The sequence below is a fragment of the Gymnoscopelus microlampas genome, assembly GCF_963454915.1.
Source record: "Gymnoscopelus microlampas genome assembly, chromosome: 4".
NCBI lineage: Eukaryota > Metazoa > Chordata > Actinopteri > Myctophiformes > Myctophidae > Gymnoscopelus > Gymnoscopelus microlampas.
Window position 1 is genome coordinate 11,415,852 of NC_139941.1, and position 20,196 is coordinate 11,436,047.

The 20,196-nt window shown below is 43.1% G+C and overlaps 1 protein-coding gene across 1 annotated transcript; it reads left to right on the top strand.

Annotated features, from left to right (window-relative positions):
* Window positions 1–8,812: 8,812 nt before the first annotated feature.
* LOC311043178 (uncharacterized protein) lies at window positions 8,813–19,520 on the top strand (the record flags this gene model as incomplete). The annotated part of the gene is made up of 6 exons (XM_084054362.1): window positions 8,813–8,858; window positions 11,739–12,131; window positions 12,813–13,478; window positions 14,168–14,914; window positions 16,237–17,079; window positions 19,429–19,520. 6 exons carry the CDS (start codon window positions 8,813–8,815, stop codon window positions 19,518–19,520), a joined length of 2,787 nt encoding a protein of 928 aa, XP_083910488.1.
* Window positions 19,521–20,196: the final 676 nt, after the last annotated feature.

A 20,196-nucleotide genomic window follows, 5' to 3' on the forward strand; every position in this document is an offset into this window, starting at 1 on the left:
GTTAATATATACAGTTGGCCACGCCGGAACTCAAACGCTATTGGTTGAGACCAGACACGTGACCAGCGAACCGGAAAACACCCCCAAAAATGCTATTGGTTGGGTAGCTTGTCAATCAAGAGCGGGGGCGGGGAATTAATGCTATTGGTTGTGTAGGTTGTCAATCAAATCATCCCGCCCCTCCTGGAGCATAGCCTACTTTATCGTCAATTTTAGAATAAATGGGACCATAATTTAGCAAAACGCATATCATGATGATTGAAAGGAGACTTTAAACTAGCGACTGGAAGCATATAGAATTTATGACAATTTTTATTACGGTAAGAAAATCTAGTCTAAAGTTTGTCAAAAACCCATTCACTTGCGCTAAAATAAATTCTTTCTGACACTTCAGGTCGGCGCAGGGTAAAACAGCGCCACTCTGGCCATTCATACGCTTCCGTGTTGGCCTCATAGTAAATATCCAAGCCTTGCCCCTTGGTCCAGATGCCTGTCAGATGGTCAGACAATGCTGCTCCGCATGTCTTCGATGGAACAAACGGGTGTAGCCAAAGTCTACGCGCCCTCAGACCTGACGTGAGATCTGAGCAGGCCGTATTCTTTAGTCAAAGTGACGATAGATTGATAAATGCCGAAAACTGCGGTGATCTCGCCATATGCCCATTATTTGGTCTACACCATGTTGATAAATGAGGGCCAGTGTTTCTAAATCAGTGGGCTGAGTACCTCAAAGTGGGTTATGATCATATATGGCATCTCTGTTGATCATGGTCATCAACGGAGAACAACTGCTAGAGTAGCAGAGCGTTACTTAAAATATGGTGGTTCTTTGGTGATGTAAAAATCAGGTTGCAATTGAGAACTCATTCACGGCAATTGAAATATAATGGATTAAGACGTGATGTGCTTTCACAATTTATCCATTTTAGGAAGTGCATATAGTGCCTTGATAGATGTCCTCAATGACTTTACTCAGCCGGTCATCCACACACCAGGGACCCCAGCCGACTATGCAGCTTCCCTGCGGCAGAGACCGCAACGAGCAGTGCAGGATGTGCACTGCTCATCCTGCAGTTCAGTCAAAAAGGAACAGCAGAAACACTACTATGAGGGGAAAGTATGCCCCTTACAGTGTGGGAGAGTTGGTGATGGTGAATGACCCAGCCCGCTCTCGCAACAAAATAGCGCCACGTTGGCTTGGCCCCTATGTGGTCCTGAGGCAACTTGAAGCGGCCCAGGGCCACCCCCCAGTCACCTTTGAAATACGTGAGGCGGACAACCAGCTGGCCAAACACAGGGTGGTCCATTTTAATCAACTTAAGCCTTATGTGTCCCCCACAAGTCGGTTTAGGCGGGGTGTGACGATGACTACTCCCGCCCGTTTCACATCGACCCGCAGCCTCGGCTTCCGCCACCGCCCCTTCCCCCGTTTCACCTCGGGCCACAGCACTGGCCCTCCCCCCTGCCCCGGCCCCAATGTCGCCTCGAGCACGGGCCCCGGCCTCTAGCCCTGTTGCATCTCCTACTACTGTTACTGTACCTGGGGCGCCACAGGGGCCTCCTGCACAGTCTGTGCCTGCCCCTAGGAGTCAGAGACGCCTCGTTACTTACAGGACTTTGTGTTGTTTTGAGTCGTTATAGGTAGTATGAAAAACGACCTTGTTCTGGAAAAAAAAGTGTTACTGCAACTACTGTATCTTGTTACTGAAATATTTTTTTTCTATTTTGCCAGTTTTTGCACAGGCTGACCAGTAGTCGCTAAGGTTAATGTGTGGTTAATGTTTTGTATTGATTGTATTTTCATGGTTCTCATGGTCAGTGAGAAATGTGGACATTTCTTGATGGGAGGGGGAGTGAATGTAAGACTGAAAAGTTCCTAGAGCGAGAGAGTAAGGAGAGAAAAGGGGAGAGAGGAAAGAGACAGGAAGAATTGTTGTTGTACTGAGTTAGCCGGTTGTACAAGTTGAAGACAGTAAAAAGTTGATATTCTAAAGAGAGTTCTTTATTAGTTCTTTATATAGAACCCCAAGTGTTATACTATCCTAATTGATTGATTAGTTGCTTTTATTAACCACTTAAGCCCTATTTCATACTTTATTCATATGATTATGTCATGCAAAAATAACAATCTCCAAGCTCACAAGTCACAAAGCATAATTGCACATTGCAATTATTGTGTGGTAGATCTGCTATTTTTGCAATTAATAAACATTTCTGCCAATAATGACATCCCCAAAACCAGGACACCAGGGTTAACGTGGTTAAAGTGTCATCTTTCCTGGTGCCCAGTAAGCCCATAAGGGCTTAAAGGACATTTATAACAATATGTAGGCAATCTAGGCATCACAATATTGTTGTTTCAGTCACTCTCCTAATTCTCAACGAATCTCTGTGAGTCAAATTTGCCCATAATCAGCAGAAGCGAGAGTGTCAATTCCTTGTGTCAATTGTGTTTATATAAGATGATAGTCTATTCAAAGAAGACAATTTGTGCTGCATGCAATGCAATGCTCTCCAAATGACTGCATACTTCAGTTTTATTCATCGACTACGCAGGAAATAATGAACTGATTATTTACAATAATATAAAATCCTCTCTAATCAGTAGCATGTGAGTGATACTTATGTCTATGAAATATGGTTTTATTGAAAGGCAATCAAAGGCTATAGCCTATGAAGTAAACTTTGGGTGTATGGTGCATTGGTGTCCAATGTTATGGCGTCTCAGTGCGGTAGCAAAGTTCATGTCGGAACATGAGCAGTGTTGCCAGATTTTGCGAAAGGAATAAGCAACCAGGTCTATGAAAACAAGCCCAAAAGAAGCGACTAATAGGCCACATGAGCACTACAAACCTATATATGTCGGCTATTAAACAAAGTGCATATTTATGTATGTCGGCTATTTGAAAATAGCCGACCTACAAGCTCACAACCGCAACCCGCAACTACCATTATTTACAAGCAACTTCACAGAAAAACAAGCCCACGTGGCTTATAATAAGCAGACCTGGCAACACTGGCAGAGGGATCATTATGATCGCTTGTGTGTGTGTGTGTGTGTGTGTGTGTGTGTGTGTGTGTGTGTGTGTGTGTGTGTGTGTGTGTGTGTGTGTGTGTGTGTGTGTGTGTGCGCGCGCGCACCTGTTACGTTATTATAGTAGCATAGATATGTTTGTAGATAGTGCATGCCTGTATGTCACTTTCCACTTACTGTACTCCGATCCCTTTTCTCCTCCTCGAGGGGGGGGTTAAAAGAAGAGCTCAGCGTATAAGTTGTTATAGTGTGTGTGTGTGTGTGTGTGTGTGTGTGTGTGTGTGTGTGTGTGTGTGTGTGTGTGTGTGTGTGTGTGTGTGTGTGTGTGTGTGTGTGTGTGTGAGGGAAGATGATGATGAAGAGGATGATGATGATGTGTCACAGTTTATCAAACAGCGTCCAAATGTCTTGGACAGCACTTTGACCTCGGCCCTGACCAGGCATCTAGTCGCCACTGAAGGAGGTGTTGTTGCGTTGGAGGGACACAGTCCTCCGAACAATCCGAGATTTACCTACTATCTGCTTTTGTTATTAAATTCCAGAAGCCGATTGGCAACAACAAAGTCAGTGGCAGAATTTAGTTTTTCTCCTGTAGAAAAATGTTATCTGACAGAGAAGCAGCCAGTGACCATGCATAGAGAGAGAAAGAGAGAGGTTCAGCTTCAAGGATCGAGAAGCAAATTTAACATGACTGAGTTAGGCCAAAAATTACACTTATAATAATTGATACACAAATCAGGATCTAATGTATTAATGATTATTAAAAATAGATCTAACAGTTTATTATTAATTATATATTTGTGTCTGCCTCTGCTACTCCACCCCCAAACACATGCCACTCAGGTTACACAAAGTTGCTCTCAAAGGACTACAATGTATATAAGCTCTTGGAACTGTTTTGGGTTTTATCCTTTTGACAGATATGTACAAATGTCATGGTCATACTGTATATTTCTTTTGTCAATAAAAACATAAGTCAGAGGACCGACGGACAGACTGACAGAATCAGCCAATGGGATTGCAGTCTGTAAAATACAAATAGTCTATCTTTGCCTATAGAGTCGTACAGCATAACACAGTGATTCCATGAATATCATCTTTGAGCTACATGCAGGCATTTATTGATTGATTTAATACTGGGGGAATGTTAGAGGTTATGACCTTGGTTTTCTTTGCGTTTAGCATGTGACCAAATTCACACTCTGGTTAAGAGTGTGAGTTCCTGTTCTACTTGATTAGATAACATAAACAGATGTCATCGGCGTAGTCCAGGTCTGTCAGGGTTTCTGCAGAGGTGGATAGTTTGGATTCCTGCACAAGGAACTTTTTAAAGTGCCAAAGGGGGTGCGCTCTCCCCAGTAGCACTATCTTTCCCATGATGAGGTAAACCTGCTGGCGTGGGTGCACCAATGCCGACTGTCCCCCATCTTGCTGTTGGCTACTCAACTTGTGCGCTGAGCTCTTCTTTTCACCCCCCGAGGGGATGAAAAGGGAGTACATAATATTATCTATGCTACTATACTAACGTGACAGATGCTTCACACGCACCCTACACCACAAAGACACCCACGTACCTACTATTTCAAAAACGTTAATGACGTCCACAATCACAACACCAGAGGGAGCTCCACAAGTCACATTCAACCCCAGATTTGGCTCTAACAAGGGATTAAAATTGATTAAAATCTGTACTTCTCCGTGCTTGTTTTTGCAAACTGTTAATAAAGTATTTAATAAAAAAAAACAATCAATTAATCAATCAAACCTGTGTGAAGCGTGTGCGCGCACACACACACGCACACGCACACACAATTTTTCACCTCCTTCTCAAAATTGAGACTTTCGAACAGGCAAGAGCGGCATCAATCCAAGACAAGAGAGACCACAGGAAATGTGGACCTCTCACCTCAACACAGGACAAAAATTATGCGAAACCTGCAGAGCTAGTTCAGGCAGACAACTCAAGGCAGCATGCCAACCTGATCAAGTGAGCATGTGGCCTTACATGATCTCTTCTCCTTATCTGGGCGGATATTTAATCTTCTCTGCCTACCTGTTATTCTGGCTCCTCTCCTGGCTGTGCTGCTGTTGCTGCCTCTTCTTTCTATGGAAATTAACGTTGCGATGGGAATGATGTACAAAAACAAATTTCACCCACTTTTTTACCTTGTAAACCTGTGATGTGACAATAAATCTGATTCTGATTCTGCCGTCTCCTCTGCTGTCTGTTGCTCTAATCTGTATCGGGTTTAATTGTGTTCTATTGTCTATTGTAAATTAATTTAAAAAATAAATGTGGTGATGATGATTGTAGTTGTACAAACTCTTGTTTTATTGTTTTATTGGATCTTGTTTATTTGGTACACTTATTTGTTTTAGCTCTTGCTCATTTGATTTTCCTACTTTGTCCCATCTGTTTATGAAAGTAGGTAGCTGATATATTGACCTTTTACTTTAGCGCTAGGTATACTCGGCTTGGTTGCTTGTTTTAGAAGAGAATGCACTTAATGCTTCTGGTGATTAGTAGTTTCGTTCCCCACCTATGTTGAATGCACTTATTGTAAGTTGCTTTGGATAAAGCGTCTGCTAAATGACTAATGTAATGTAATGATGACAACGACGACGACGAGACACACACACACACACACACACACACACACACACACACACACACACACACACACACACAAAGCAAGTGGGGGCGGGACTGAAGCATGACAGACAGAAGCATGTTCCTCTCATCAGTTCAGTTCAACCAGCAGCTGGCTTATGCAAAGCATTCTTAACCGGATCACAGTCATTCGCTGAAACTGCGGTAAAATGATTATTATTATTATAATTATTATGATTATTATTACATTTATATTATAATGTATTTATTATTATATTATTATTATTATTATTATTATTATTATATTAGATATTCAACTCGGAAATCCCTGTTTGTTTACAAACATTCAACCATTCTGATCTGTTCTATACAGTAGATGTAATGTTATACTACAGTAGACTACATAATTATGTACTGTAGCGTGTGTCCAAACTATGACAAAATATGACTCCAGCAGTTGAGATAAAACAACGACATTGCTTTATTGTAATGCTCTAAAATAAACAAATATGTAAATGTATATATTTAAAAAAAATAAAAATAATAATAACTAGATAAAGTGCTCCTCGGAGCACAGGTCTCCGCCAGGTCAGATACGTTATTGTGGCCTCCTGGTGGCGCTATAATAGGCCAATGTGAAAAGGGTGCCATTTATTCTTAGGTCGTTCACGGCAATCGGACACTGCATTCATGATTTGAAGCATTTTGTTCCAAAAATGTGTTTTGCTAAATTAGACCTGCTGGTGGCGCTATAACAGGCCAATGTGAAAAGGGTGGCATTTCTTCCTCGGCCTAGTGGGAATGTGCGTGTGAAATTTCACGGAAATCGCACGCTGCGTTCATGGTTTGAGGCAGTTTGTTCAAAACGGACCAATCCTACAAACTTTGGATGGCAACCTTAACCAATAAGGATGGAATATGGGAAATCGGAGAGATCAGGGTTGATCACATGACTATAGAGATACTGTGTACCGATTTGCATGACGTTTGGTTAAAAACTGTAGGAATAATGTGAAAAAAATGGGTTTTGCACAAATCGGCCTCCTGGTGGCGCTATAACAGGCCCATGTGAAAAATTTGAGGCAGAGGTTCTGAATTGGCATCCAGGGAGTGTGTGTGCACAGTTTCGCAGCGACCGGGCCAACGGTGCCGGAGATTTGGTGGTAACACACGGACACACGGACGGACGGACGGACGGACGGACGGACGGAGGGTAAACTAGAAAAAGTGCTCCTCGGAGCACAGGTCTCCGCCAGGTCAGGTAGGTTATTGTGGCCTCCTGGTGGCGCTATAATAGGCCAATGTGAAAAGGGTGGCATTTCTTCTTGGGCCTTTCAATGGGACACTGCATTCATGATTTGAGGCATTTTGTTCCAAAAATGTGTTTTGCTAAATTAGACCTGCTGGTGGCGCTATAAAGGCCAATGTGAATGTGAAAAGGGGGGCATTTCTTCCTCGGCGTAGTGGGAATTTGCATGCAAACTTTCACGGAAATTGCACACTGCATTCATGTTTTGAGGCATTTTGTTTAAAACTGACCAATCCTGCAAACTTTGGAAGCCACTGTAAGCCAAATAGGATGGAATATGAAATATCGGACAGATCCATCAGAATCACATGACTATGGAGATGCAGTGTACCAAATTGCGTGTTTTTTGGACAGAATCTGAAGGAATAATCTCCAAAAAATTATTTTACATAAGTCGGCCTCCTGGTGGCGCTGTAAAAAGCAGATGTGAAAAATGCAGTCCAATGTTTTTCCTTGGCCTCTAGGGAGTGTGCGTGCAAAGTTTCACGCAGATCGGTGCAGTTATAGTTAAAAATGCAAATCGGCCAGTTATAGCGCCACCATGAGGCTGATTTGAAAATGTTCAAGTGGCATTTCTTCCTCGGCCTAGTGGGAATGTGCGTGTGCAATTTTATGGAAATGGCAAGCTGTGTTCATGATTGGAGGCAGTTTGTTCAAAACGGACCAATCCTGCAAACTTTGGAAGCCAACCTTAGCCAATGAGGATGCATTATGGGAAATCGGACAGATCCGGGTTGATCACATGACTATAGAGATACTGTGTACCGATTTGCATGACTTTTGGTTAAAAGCTGTAGGTGTAATGGGAAAAAATGGGTTTTGCACAAATCGGCCTCCTGGTGGCGCTATAACAGGCTCATGTGAAAAATGTGGGGCAGAGGTTCTGAATTGGCATCCAGGGAGTGTGTGTGCACAGTTTCGCAGCGACCGGGCCAACGGTGCCATAGATTAGCTGGTAACACACAGACAGGACACACGGACACACACACGGACGGAAGGACGGACGGAGGGTAAAACATACTCTCTCGCCATGCCTTTCGGCCTGGCGGAGACAAAAATGCAGTGCAGGTGTTTTTCCTTGGCCTCTAGGGAGTGTGCGTGCAAAGTTTCACGCAGATTGGTGCAGTTATAGTTAAAAATGCAAATCGGCCAGTTATAGCGCCACCATGAGGCTGATTTGAAAAAGTTCAAGTGGCATTTCTTCCTCGGCCTAGTGGGAATGTGCGTGTGCAATTTTATGGCAATGGAAAGCTGCGTTCATGATTGGAGGCAGTTTGTTCAAAACGGACCAATCCTGCAAACTTTGGAAGCCAACCTTAGCCAATGAGGATGGAATATGGGAAATCGGACAGATCCGTGTTGATCACATGACTATAGAGATACTGTGTACCGATGTGCATGACGTTTGGATAAAATCTGTAGGAGTAATATACAAAAAATGGGTTTTGCACAAATCGGCCTCCAGGTGGCGCTATAACAGGCCCATGTGAAAAATTTGAGGCAGAGGTTCTGAATTGGCATCCAGGGAGTGTGTGTGCAAAGTTTCGCAGCGACCGGGCCAACGGTGCCGGAGATTAGCTGGTAACACACGGACACACGGACGGACACACGGACGGACGGACACACGGACGGAGGGTAAAACATACTCTCTCGCCATGCCTTTCGGCCTGGCGGAGACAAATACTCTCTCGCCATGCCTTACGGCCTGGCGGAGACAATAAAAAGGTAGCATAGAACTGAATTTATGACACAGTAATACAACACAGTATAATACATTTTTAAAAGGCTATACAGACATACCTCAAGGTAGAATGAGAGACAAAGCAGACAGGGTGATGCTGTCCATTCTCTGACTGCGATGGCGTCCATCTCAGGGTCAACGGTCCCTGTCCTGACCCAGTCAGGTCCATGTTGTGGGGTCCACTGAACCACAGATTAGATACCCTGCAACACCATCAAAGATGGTCTTAATTTACATCTTCAGACTTTCAGAAACACTAGGGACACCGAAACGGGAACTAAATTACTTCAATTGGTAAATCAGATGTTCAGAAACCCTTAAGACGTGGTACACCAAAGGACATCCCAAAATACATAATTTGGCACATTACAAATTCAGACACCACATGACAAGAAAAGACAATTCAAATGGCTTCATCTGGATGCTGCAAGAACGAATTAGGAAGTTGCAAAAAGAACCGATCCAGGGTTATGGTTCAAGGTAGGACGTATCAGATTTCTGGGCTCAGTGATAACAAAATTAATTTCCAAGTCCTGGGAAGGCAAAGTATTCCTGTTTGGCTGCATAGTAGGCTCCAGTGAAAAGAGATACTGTAGACATGCCTGTCATTAGTGAAACTTGTAAGTTGGCAGTGGAATACTTCTGACACATAAAATCACACACATGCAAGCATCAGTGGCGCAGCCAGAATGCTGGTACAGGCTGGGCCTGAGCAGGAGCGGGTGGGCACCTGCGCGCGCGTGCATGTGTCCGCGACACATGCACGGTTATTTCCGATTATTGCGCGGATATTGGGCGTTTTTGGGCGTTTCTTTGTTACTTTATTTTGGTTTTAGGGTTGGGTTAGGGTTATGTTATTTAATTCTTATTTTTGCCTGATTTTACCGATTTTTTATCAAAAAATGTATTAAAAAAATAAAAAATATATTATTTTTGCAAACTCGATTGGGTGGGCCAGCTCTCTATGTGGGTGGGCCACGGCCCACCCAGGCCCACCCATGGCTGCGCCCCTGTCACGCACGCACGCACCCACCCATGCACGCACGCACAAACCCACGCAATGCATGTAAGCACCACCAATTACAGTTTTGCTTACTGTACTTGAGAATGTCAGTGATGGGAGATTTTGTTAGTGACTGTGAAAACACTGTGTTGGGTGGTTAATGGCTGAGTGCTCCAGTGTACTGCCATCAAACTAGAGGCCTCATACTGTACTTGTTTTGTTTTACTCACGTGGAGAATGTTGCCATCGTGTTGATGGTGATTTCCAGAGTCTGACCAACAGGGGTGTAGAGCTGTGCTCTGTTAGCCGGGGTCGGAGACAGAATTCTCAAAATATTGAAGCCACTTTCCGCTCAGTCTTGGCTCATGGTGACATTATTTATAGGATTGCTGCTCCATCAATCTTAAAGCGCCTTGACAACGTTTATCACTCTGTCTTAAAGGGATATTTCACTTTCAAAAAAACTTTGGGTCATTTTATTGTCTACTCAATCTTTTGAGAGCCCCCCAGACCGTTTTTAAGTTGCTTATTCAGTATTTCGATATTTGATATTCATTTTATCAGACACGCCCCCTTCCTATACAAACCCATTATAACTTCAAACTCCATTTTTAACATGTTAGATTCATCAAAAACACCTGGCCGTGTTTTTTCGATTACTTTTTTCATTTATTTTATTTTATGTTTTTATTGTATTGAATTTCTTTCATTTTCCAAAAAAAAAATATTAAAAATAAATGAAAAAAGTAATCGAAAAAACACGGCCCCCTCACGTATTAGTAGGGCAGGGTGAGTCACCAGAACCATGGACGGGTGTTTTTGATGAATTTAACATGTTAAAAATGGAGTTTGAAGTTATAATGGGTTTGTATAGGAAGGGGGCGTGTCTGATAAAATGAATATCAAATATCTAAATACTGAATCAAGCAACTTAAAGATGGTCTGGGGGGCTCTCAAAAGCCTGAGTAGACAATACAATGACCCAAAGTTTTTTTGAAAGTGAAATATCCCTTTAAGATGGACTGGTGATAATTATGGCACCCACTATTGTGCACTTTATGGGTTAGGGTTGTGGAGCGTAGCAGACAGGTAAAAAATTCCAACGGCATGATTATTTTTGTGACAATCTTTCTTTGTTGGTGGTTTCTAATTAATCTAAGACTGCAACACATTTTTCCTCACAGCATGAGTTCAAAGATTAAACAAACATTAAACAAACGTCTATGGAACTTGTTAACAATCTTATTATCAGGAAGTCCCAGAATTAGACACATAGGGGTAATTTTACTTATGATTCACATTCCTTGTCTACTCTAATCTGTATTGGGTTTAATTGTGTTCTATTGTCTATTGTAAATTAGTTTAAAAAATAAAGGTGGTGATGATGACAACGACGACGACGACACACACACACACACACACACACACACACACACACACACACACACACACACACACACACACACACACACACACACACACACACACACACACACACACACACACACACACACACACACACACACACACACACACACACAGCAAGTGGGGGCGGGACTGAAGCATGACAGACAGAAGCATGTCCCTCTCATCAGTTCAGTTCAACCAGCAGCTGGCTTATGCAAAGCATTCTTAACCGGATCACAGTCATTCGTTGAAACTGCTGTAATATTATTATTATTATTATGGTAATATTATTATTATGGTATTATCATTATTGTTAATATTTTTATTATTATTAATTCATTTTTATGTTTTTCCCCCAGATATTCCAAGGACTGATCCACATTAGACCCAGCATGTATCACAGGCTGTTGATTGTAGCTGTAATTGTATTAATCCAAGGTGTGTTATTCCTTTCAACTATCGTTTAAGTGGTTACCATCATGACCACTTAAAACTTTTTATTTTTTTAATTTTCAAAAAAATAAATTAGTAATTGAAAAAAAGGCCCACTCACGTATAATCTTACTTACTGTAGTTTCCATGACTGTTTGATACTATCTATCCATCAAGTAAATTAATTCTGCTTGACCTCAGACTTGGAAGGTAGAGGGGCTCAGGCACAGACGTACCACTGGAGCAACGACCCGGTCGGTGACTGGGACCAGGCACGCCAGTGGTGCCAGGACAACTTCACAGACATGGTGGCCGTCCGGACCAGAGAGGAGAATAATTACATAAACCAGCTTGTGTCTGTGGACGGCCGTGAATCATACTGGATCGGCATCCGCAAAGTGAATGGTGTCTTTACCTGGGTAGAAACCGGGGAGAGTGTGACCACGGAGGCTGCAAACTGGGCGGCTGGGGAGCCTAACGGTGATGGGGACTGCGTGACGATTTATATCAACCATCGACCAGCCATAAACGGGCAATGGAATGATGCCAGGTGCACCGTTGTACTGCGTACAATTTGCTACAACGCTACCACAGGTACAACAGTCATGTAAAGACTTGTTCAGTTGTTGTCCTTGTGTTCACAGGTCTTATAAAGTGGTATATAGTATTTTGACTTAAATATTGTACTTAAGTACAAGTTTAGGTACTTTCAATTTTGCTCAAGCTAATTAAAGCTTTATGATCTCCACCTGCAGCAGATACAGACAGCTTTTTTTTTAAAAGTAGTGAAAATAGTAGATCTACAAGATCGCAACGTGGAGCCTGGAGCCTATCAATCAAAATGCGGGACAGCGTCTCAATTTGCGGGACGCATGAAAAGTCACTGAAATGCAGGACTGTCCCGCACAAATCGGGACATATGGTCACCCTAAGTATCAGTCAGGCGGACCCATGTGTGGGTCATGGACCAATTTTTATGGGTCGCAAGTCTTTTTTTCCGGTTACGAATGAGTGAAAATAGCAGGTCTACAAGCTTGCAACACAGCACGAAGCAACGTGAGCTTGTAGATCTGCTATTTTCAGTAGTTTGGGTCCGGGCAGACAATGTTTTGTCCCGGCAAAACATTTTAGGAACAACTGATCTACAGGCATGTGCTGACTAATAGTTCACTGGTCATTGTGTAAATTAGCTAAAGTACATTGACTAAAGTATTGTACTCATGTACAATTTAAGGTGAAATCTGTCATCTTTATGATCTCTATCTCTCTCTGCAGCAAATACAACCACGGTCCAAACTACAACACAACAGACCACTACGACAACACTAACTACAACCACTACCCCGACCACAACACAACCAAGCACAACCACCCAACAGACCACTACGACAACCCCGCCTACTACACCAACTACTACTGCAACTACTGCTGCTGCAACTACAGCCGCTCCAACTACTGCTGCTGCAACTACAGCCGCTCCAACTACTGCTGCTGCAACTACAGCCGCTCCAACTACTGCTGCTGCAACTACAGCCGCTCCAACTACTGCTGCTGCAACAACTACTGCTCAGGCAAAGACGTACCACTGGAGCACCGACCCGGTCGGTGACTGGTACCAGGCACGCCAGTGGTGCCAGGACAACTTCACAGACATGGTGGCCGTCCGGACCAGAGAGGAGAATGATTACATAAACCAGCTTGTGTCTGTGGACGGCCGTAAATCATACTGGATCGGCATCCGCAAAGTGAATGGTGTCTTTACCTGGGTAGAAACCGGGGAGAGTGTGACCACGGAGGCTGCAAACTGGGCGGCTGGGGAGCCTAACGGTGATGGGGATTGCGTGACGATTTATATCAACCATCGACCAGCCATAAACGGGCAATGGAATGATGCCAGGTGCACCGTTGTAGAGCCTACAATTTGCTACAGCGCTACCACAGGTATAACAGTCATGTAAATACTTGTTCAGTTGTTTTCCTTGTGTTCACAGGTCTTATAAAGTGGTGTAAAGTATTTTGACTTTAATATTGTACTTAAATACAAGTTTAGGTACCGGTACTTTTACTTTTGCTCAAGCTAATTCTGTCATCTTTATGATCTCCACCTGCAGCAGATACAGACAGCTTTTTTAAAAAGTAGTGAAAATAGTAGATCTACAAGATCGCAACGTGGAGCCTGGAGCCTATCAATCAAAATGCGGGACAGCGTCTCAATTTAAGGGACACATGAAAAGTCACTGAAATGCAGGACTGTCCCGCACAAATCGGGACATATGGTCGACCTAAGTATCAGTCAGGAGGACACATGTTTGGGTCATGGACCAATTTTTATGGGTCGCAAGCCTTTTTTTCCAGTTAAGAATGAGTGAAAATAGCAAGTCTACAAACTTGCAACACAGCGTGAAGCAACGTGAGCTTGTAGATCTGCTAATTTAACTAGTTTGGGTCCCGGCACGCAATGTTTTGTCCCGGGCAAAACATTTTCGGAACATCTGATCTACAGTCATGTGCTGACTAATAGTTTGCTGGTCATTGTGTAAAGTAGCTAAAGTACATTGTCTAAAGTATTGTACTCAAGTACAATTAAAGGTGAAATCTGTCATCTTTATGATCTCTATCTCTCTCTGCAGCAAATACAACCACGGTCCAAACTACAACACAACAGACCACTACGACAACACTAACTACAACCACTACCCCGACCACAACACAACCAAGCACAACCACCCAACAGACCACTACGACAACCCCGCCTACTACACCAACTACTACTGCAACTACTGCTGCTGCAACTACAGCCGGTCCAACTACTGCTGCTGCAACTACAGCTGGTCCAACTACTGCTGCTGCAACAACAGCCGGTCCAACTACTGCTGCTGCAACTACAGCCGCTCCAACTACTGCTGCTGCAACTACAGCTGGTCCAACTACTGCTGCTGCAACAACAGCCGGTCCAACTACTGCTGCTGTAACTACAGCCGCTCCAACTACTGCTGCAACAGCTCAGGCAAAGACGTACCACTGGAGCACCGACCCGGTCGGTGACTGGTACCAGGCACGCCAGTGGTGCCAGGACAACTTCACAGACATGGTGGCCGTCCGGACCAGACAGGAGAATGATTACATAAACCAGCTTGTGTCTGTGGACGGCCGTGAATCATACTGGATCGGCATCCGCAAAGTGAATGGTGTCTTTACCTGGGTAGAAACCGGGGAGAGTGTGACCACGGAGGCTGCAAACTGGGCGGCTGGGGAGCCTAACGGTGATGGGGACTGCGTGACGATTTATATCAACCATCGACCAGCCATAAACGGGCAATGGAATGATGCCAGGTGCACCGCTGTACTGCGTACAATTTGCTACAGCACTACCACAGGTACAACAGTCATGTAAAGACTTGTTCAGTTGTTTTCCCTGTGTTCACATGTCTTATAAAGTGGTATAAAGTATTTTTACTTATTGTACTTAAGTACAAGTTTAGGTACTTTTAATTTTGCTCAAGCTAATTCTGTCATCTTTATGATCTCCACCTGCAGCAGATACAGACAGCTTTTTAAAAAAGTAGAGAAAATAGTAGATCTACAAGATTGCAACGTGGAGCAAAGCGACGTGAGCTTGTAGATCTGCTATTTTCACTAGTTTGGGTCCTGAACATCAATTTTGTCTTTTGGGTCTTGAGCTAAAAAGTTTGGGAACCGCTGACCTGCAGTAGTCATGTACTGATAAATAGTTCACTGGTCATATACAGTGGTGGAAAGTAGCTTAAGTACATTGACTAATATTGTCCTTAATGGACGACTTCACCCATTTTCAACCTATCTTTATATTATTGGTCCTCAGTAATGCTCATTATAATATGGTACCACTTTATCCAATACAATATAATAATAGCACAATAAGACGCAGAAACAGAATAAAATAGATTGAACTTGAGACAAAGCAGCCCATGCAATTAACAAATGAGCATTCTGAACAGTTGAGCAGAGTGCTGAGGGATTGTGGATATTATAATGTATTTCTTTATTGTGTTGCTTATAATGCAGAGACCATTTACCAATAGAGAAATCTCCTCGGAACCGAAACTAGTGAAAGTAGCCGATCTACAAGCTCACAAAGCGTTGCTATCCAAAAAGTTGTGAGCTTGCAGATCGGAGGAAATAGGAGGAAATAGGGTAATTGAAAATAACTACTCTCAAAAAAGCATTTCATGTTATTTTTTTAAATTGCAAATGCATTAATTAACACATTGAGTGCCAGGTACTATGCATCCAAATCATCCTCAGAGTGCTACCGTTTTTTACCGTGTTTTGACGATCTTTAGATTATATGTCCCTCACAAATCGGGACATATGTCATTGGTCATCCTACGTATCAGTCAGGAGGACCCATGTTTGGGTCATGGACCAATTTTTATGGGTCGCAAGCCTTTTTTTCCAGTTAAGATTGAGTGAAAATAGCAGGTCTACAAGCTTGCAACACAGCGCGAAGCAACGTGAGCTTGTAGATCTGCTATTTTCACTAGTTTGGGTCGCGGCACACGATGTTTTGTCCCAGGCAAAACATTTAAGGAACAACTGATCTACAGGCATGTGCTGACTAATAGTTAACTGGTCATTGTGTAATGTAGCTAAAGTATTGTACTCAAGTACAATTTAAGGTGAAATCTGTCATCTTTACGATCTCTATCTCTCTCTGCAGCAAATACAACCACGGTCCAAACTACAACACAACAGACCACTACGACAACACTAACTACAACCACTACCCTGACCACAACACAACCAAGCACAACCACCCAACAGACCACTACGACAACCCTGCCTATGACACCAACTACTACTGCAACTACTGCTGCAACAACTACAGCCGGTCCAACTACTGCTGCTGCAACTACAGCCAGTCCAACTACTGCTGCTGCAACTACAGCCGGTCCAACTACTGCTGCTGTAACTACAGCCGTTCAAACTACTGCTGCTGCAACTACAAATGTTCCAACTACTGCTGCTGCAACTACAGCCGGTCCAACTACTGCTGCTGCAACTACAGCCGGTCCAACTACTGCTGCTGCAACAACTACAGCCGGTCCAACTACTGCTGCTGTAACTACAGCCGGTCCAACTACTGCTGCTGCAACTACAGCCGGTCCAACTACTGCTGCTGCAACAACTACAGCCGGTCCAACTACTGCTGCTGCAACTACAGCCGGTCCAACTACTGCTGCTGCAACAACTACAGCCGGTCCAACTACTGCTGCTGTAACTACAGCCGGTCCAACTACTGCTGCTGCAACTACAAATGTTCCAACTACTGCTTCTGCAACTACAGCCGGTCCAACTACTGCTGCTGCAACTACAAATGTTCCAACTACTGCTTCTGCAACTACAGCCGGTCCAACTACTGCTGCTGCAACAACTACAGCCGGTCCAACTACCGCTGCTGAAACTACAGCCGGTCCAACTACTGCTGCTGCAACTACAAATGTTCCAACTACTGCTGCTGCAACTACAAACGTTCCAACTACTGCTGCTGTAAATACAGCCGGTCCAACTACTGCTGCTGCAACTACAAATGTTCCAACTACTGCTGCTGCAACTACAAACGTTCCAACTACTGCTGCTGCAACTACAAACGTTCCAACTACTGCTGCTGCAACTACAAACGTTCCAACTACTGCTGGTGCAACTACAAACGTTCCAACTACTGCTGGTGCAACTACAAACGTTCCAACTACTGCTGCATTTACCTTCCCTACTATAACACCAACTACAACACTAACTACAACACCTACTACAACACCAACTACAACACCTACTACTATACCTACTACAACACCTACTACAACACCAACTACAATACCTACTACAACACCAACTACTACACCAACTACTATACCTACTACAACACCAACTACAACACCAACTACTATACCTACTACAACACCTACTACAACACCAACTACAACACCAACTACTACACCAACTACTACACCAACTACTACACCAACTACAACACCAACTACTATACCTACTACAACACCAACTACAACACCAACTACTATACCTACTACAACACCAACAACAACACCAACTACTATACCTACTACAACACCAACTACAACACCAACTACTATACCAACTACAACACCAACTACAACACCAACTACAACACCAACTACAACACCAACTACTATACCTACTACAACACCAACTACAACACCAACTACTACACCAACTACAACACCTACTACAACACCAACTACAACACCAACTACTATACCTACTACAATACCAACTACTACACCTACTACTACACCAACTACAACACCAACTACTACACCAACTACAACACCTACTACAACACCTACTACTACACCTACTACTACACCTACCACTACACCTACTACTACACCTACTACAACACCAACTACTACACCTACCACTACACCAACTACAACACCTACTACAACACCAACTACTACACCAACTACAACACCAACTACAACACCTACTACTACACCTACTACTACACCTACTACACCACCAACTACTACACCTACTACAACACCAACTACAACACCTACTACAACACCAACTACTATACCTACTACAACACCAACTACAACACCAACTACAACACCTACTACAACACCAACTACTATACCTACTACAACACCAACTACAACACCAACTACAACACCAACTACAACACCTACTACAACACCAACTACTATACCTACTACAACACCAACTACAACACCAACTACAACACCTACTACAACACCAACTACAACACCTACTACAACACCAACTACAACACCTACTACAACACCAACTACAACACCTACTACAACACCAACTACTACACCTACTACACCACCAACTACTACACCTACTACACCACCAACTACTACACCTATTACAACACCAACAACAACACCTACTACAACACCAACTACTATACCTACTACAACACCAACTACAACACCAACTACAACACCAACTACAACACCTACTACAACACCAACTACTATACCTACTACAACACCAACTACAACACCAACTACAACACCTACTACAACACCAACTACAACACCTACTACAACACCAACTACAACACCAACTACTACAACACCAACTACAACACCAACTACAACACCTACTACAACACCAACTACAACACCAACTACTACAACACCAACTACTACACCTACTACAACACCTACTACAACACCAACTACTACACCTACTACAACACCTACTACAACACCAACTACAACACCAACTACTACAACACCTACTACAACACCAACTACAACACCTACTACAACCCCTACTACTACAACACCAACTACAACACCAACTACAACACCTACTACAACACCAACTACTACACCTACTACAACACCAACTACTATACCTACTACAACACCTACTACAACACCAACTACTACACCTACTACAACACCTACTACAACACCAACTACAACGCTAACTACTACACCCAATACAACACCAACAACAAATGGGACATCTCCACCCATCCCTCCAACCCCACCGCCCACAACAGAACTCCCAGCTCGTAAGTTTTATAAAATTATCTTTAGTTTTCCTTTCCGTTTTTCAAAGCTGTCATGATGTAAGTTAAAAAGTGTCAATAGAGCAAGTGATGTTGTTAGTACTAAAGGCTACATTTTGTGGTAAAGGTTATAAAGGTCTGTGTGATGTAATGTGACGGCCACAGGCACCTGGAGTACAGGGGCGTTGAACGGCCAAGCCCCCCAACCCCCCAACCCCCCCTGACGCTCCACCCCTGGCTAACCCAAGGTTCTACCCACATCATCAACAATATCATACCCGTCTGTATTCTAATTCTGGGATACTTTACCTGTAGGTCACGTCATTGGACTGAGGATGGGGCTCTCCTCAGAGACATCTTTAACCGAAGAATACATCGAGAATATTGTGTTGCCGCAGGTACTGTAATCAAACTAAGTATGATAATTTAATATATATAATAAATAATCACACAGGTGAATGAAATCATGATTCATGATTATTCATTGGGTCTTACTGATGTAATCACTCATTACCTTTGTTTGACAGGAAGTAACTGAGATTGGATTTTTGGGAACTTTTGACGTAAAAATACACAAACATTGTTGTATTATATATCCTATATGCTCTAGGAGTGTGAAAAATATTTTATTTCATGTGGTCTTTAAACTTAAAATGTACAATATTTCATATTTTCTCAGCACGTCTTGCAAGCTATTTGACAGAACAGTAATGGTACTATAATGATTATCGGACTGAAAGGTAACCTGAGTATTAATGTAACACACAGAGACATGATATTTATCAGTTAAACTATTTATCCAGCTTGACTTCCTTCAAACTATGCCATCTAAACCAGTTAAAACAAAAGAGAACATAGCCGTTATCACATTTCAAAAACATTGTTTTTTCACTTCCAGCTTAAAGAAGAACTGGTCAAACTGGGGCTGCCAGCAGACATCGTACTAAAGCTGACAAACGTTAAAGACAAGGAGTGACAACTACAACTACAGCACCCCCTTCTGGTCACCCCAAAAACAAAGCATTGCATTGGGTGCATCCACACATGAGCGACAACTTGACGCCCGGAAGTCGGAAGTCCCGT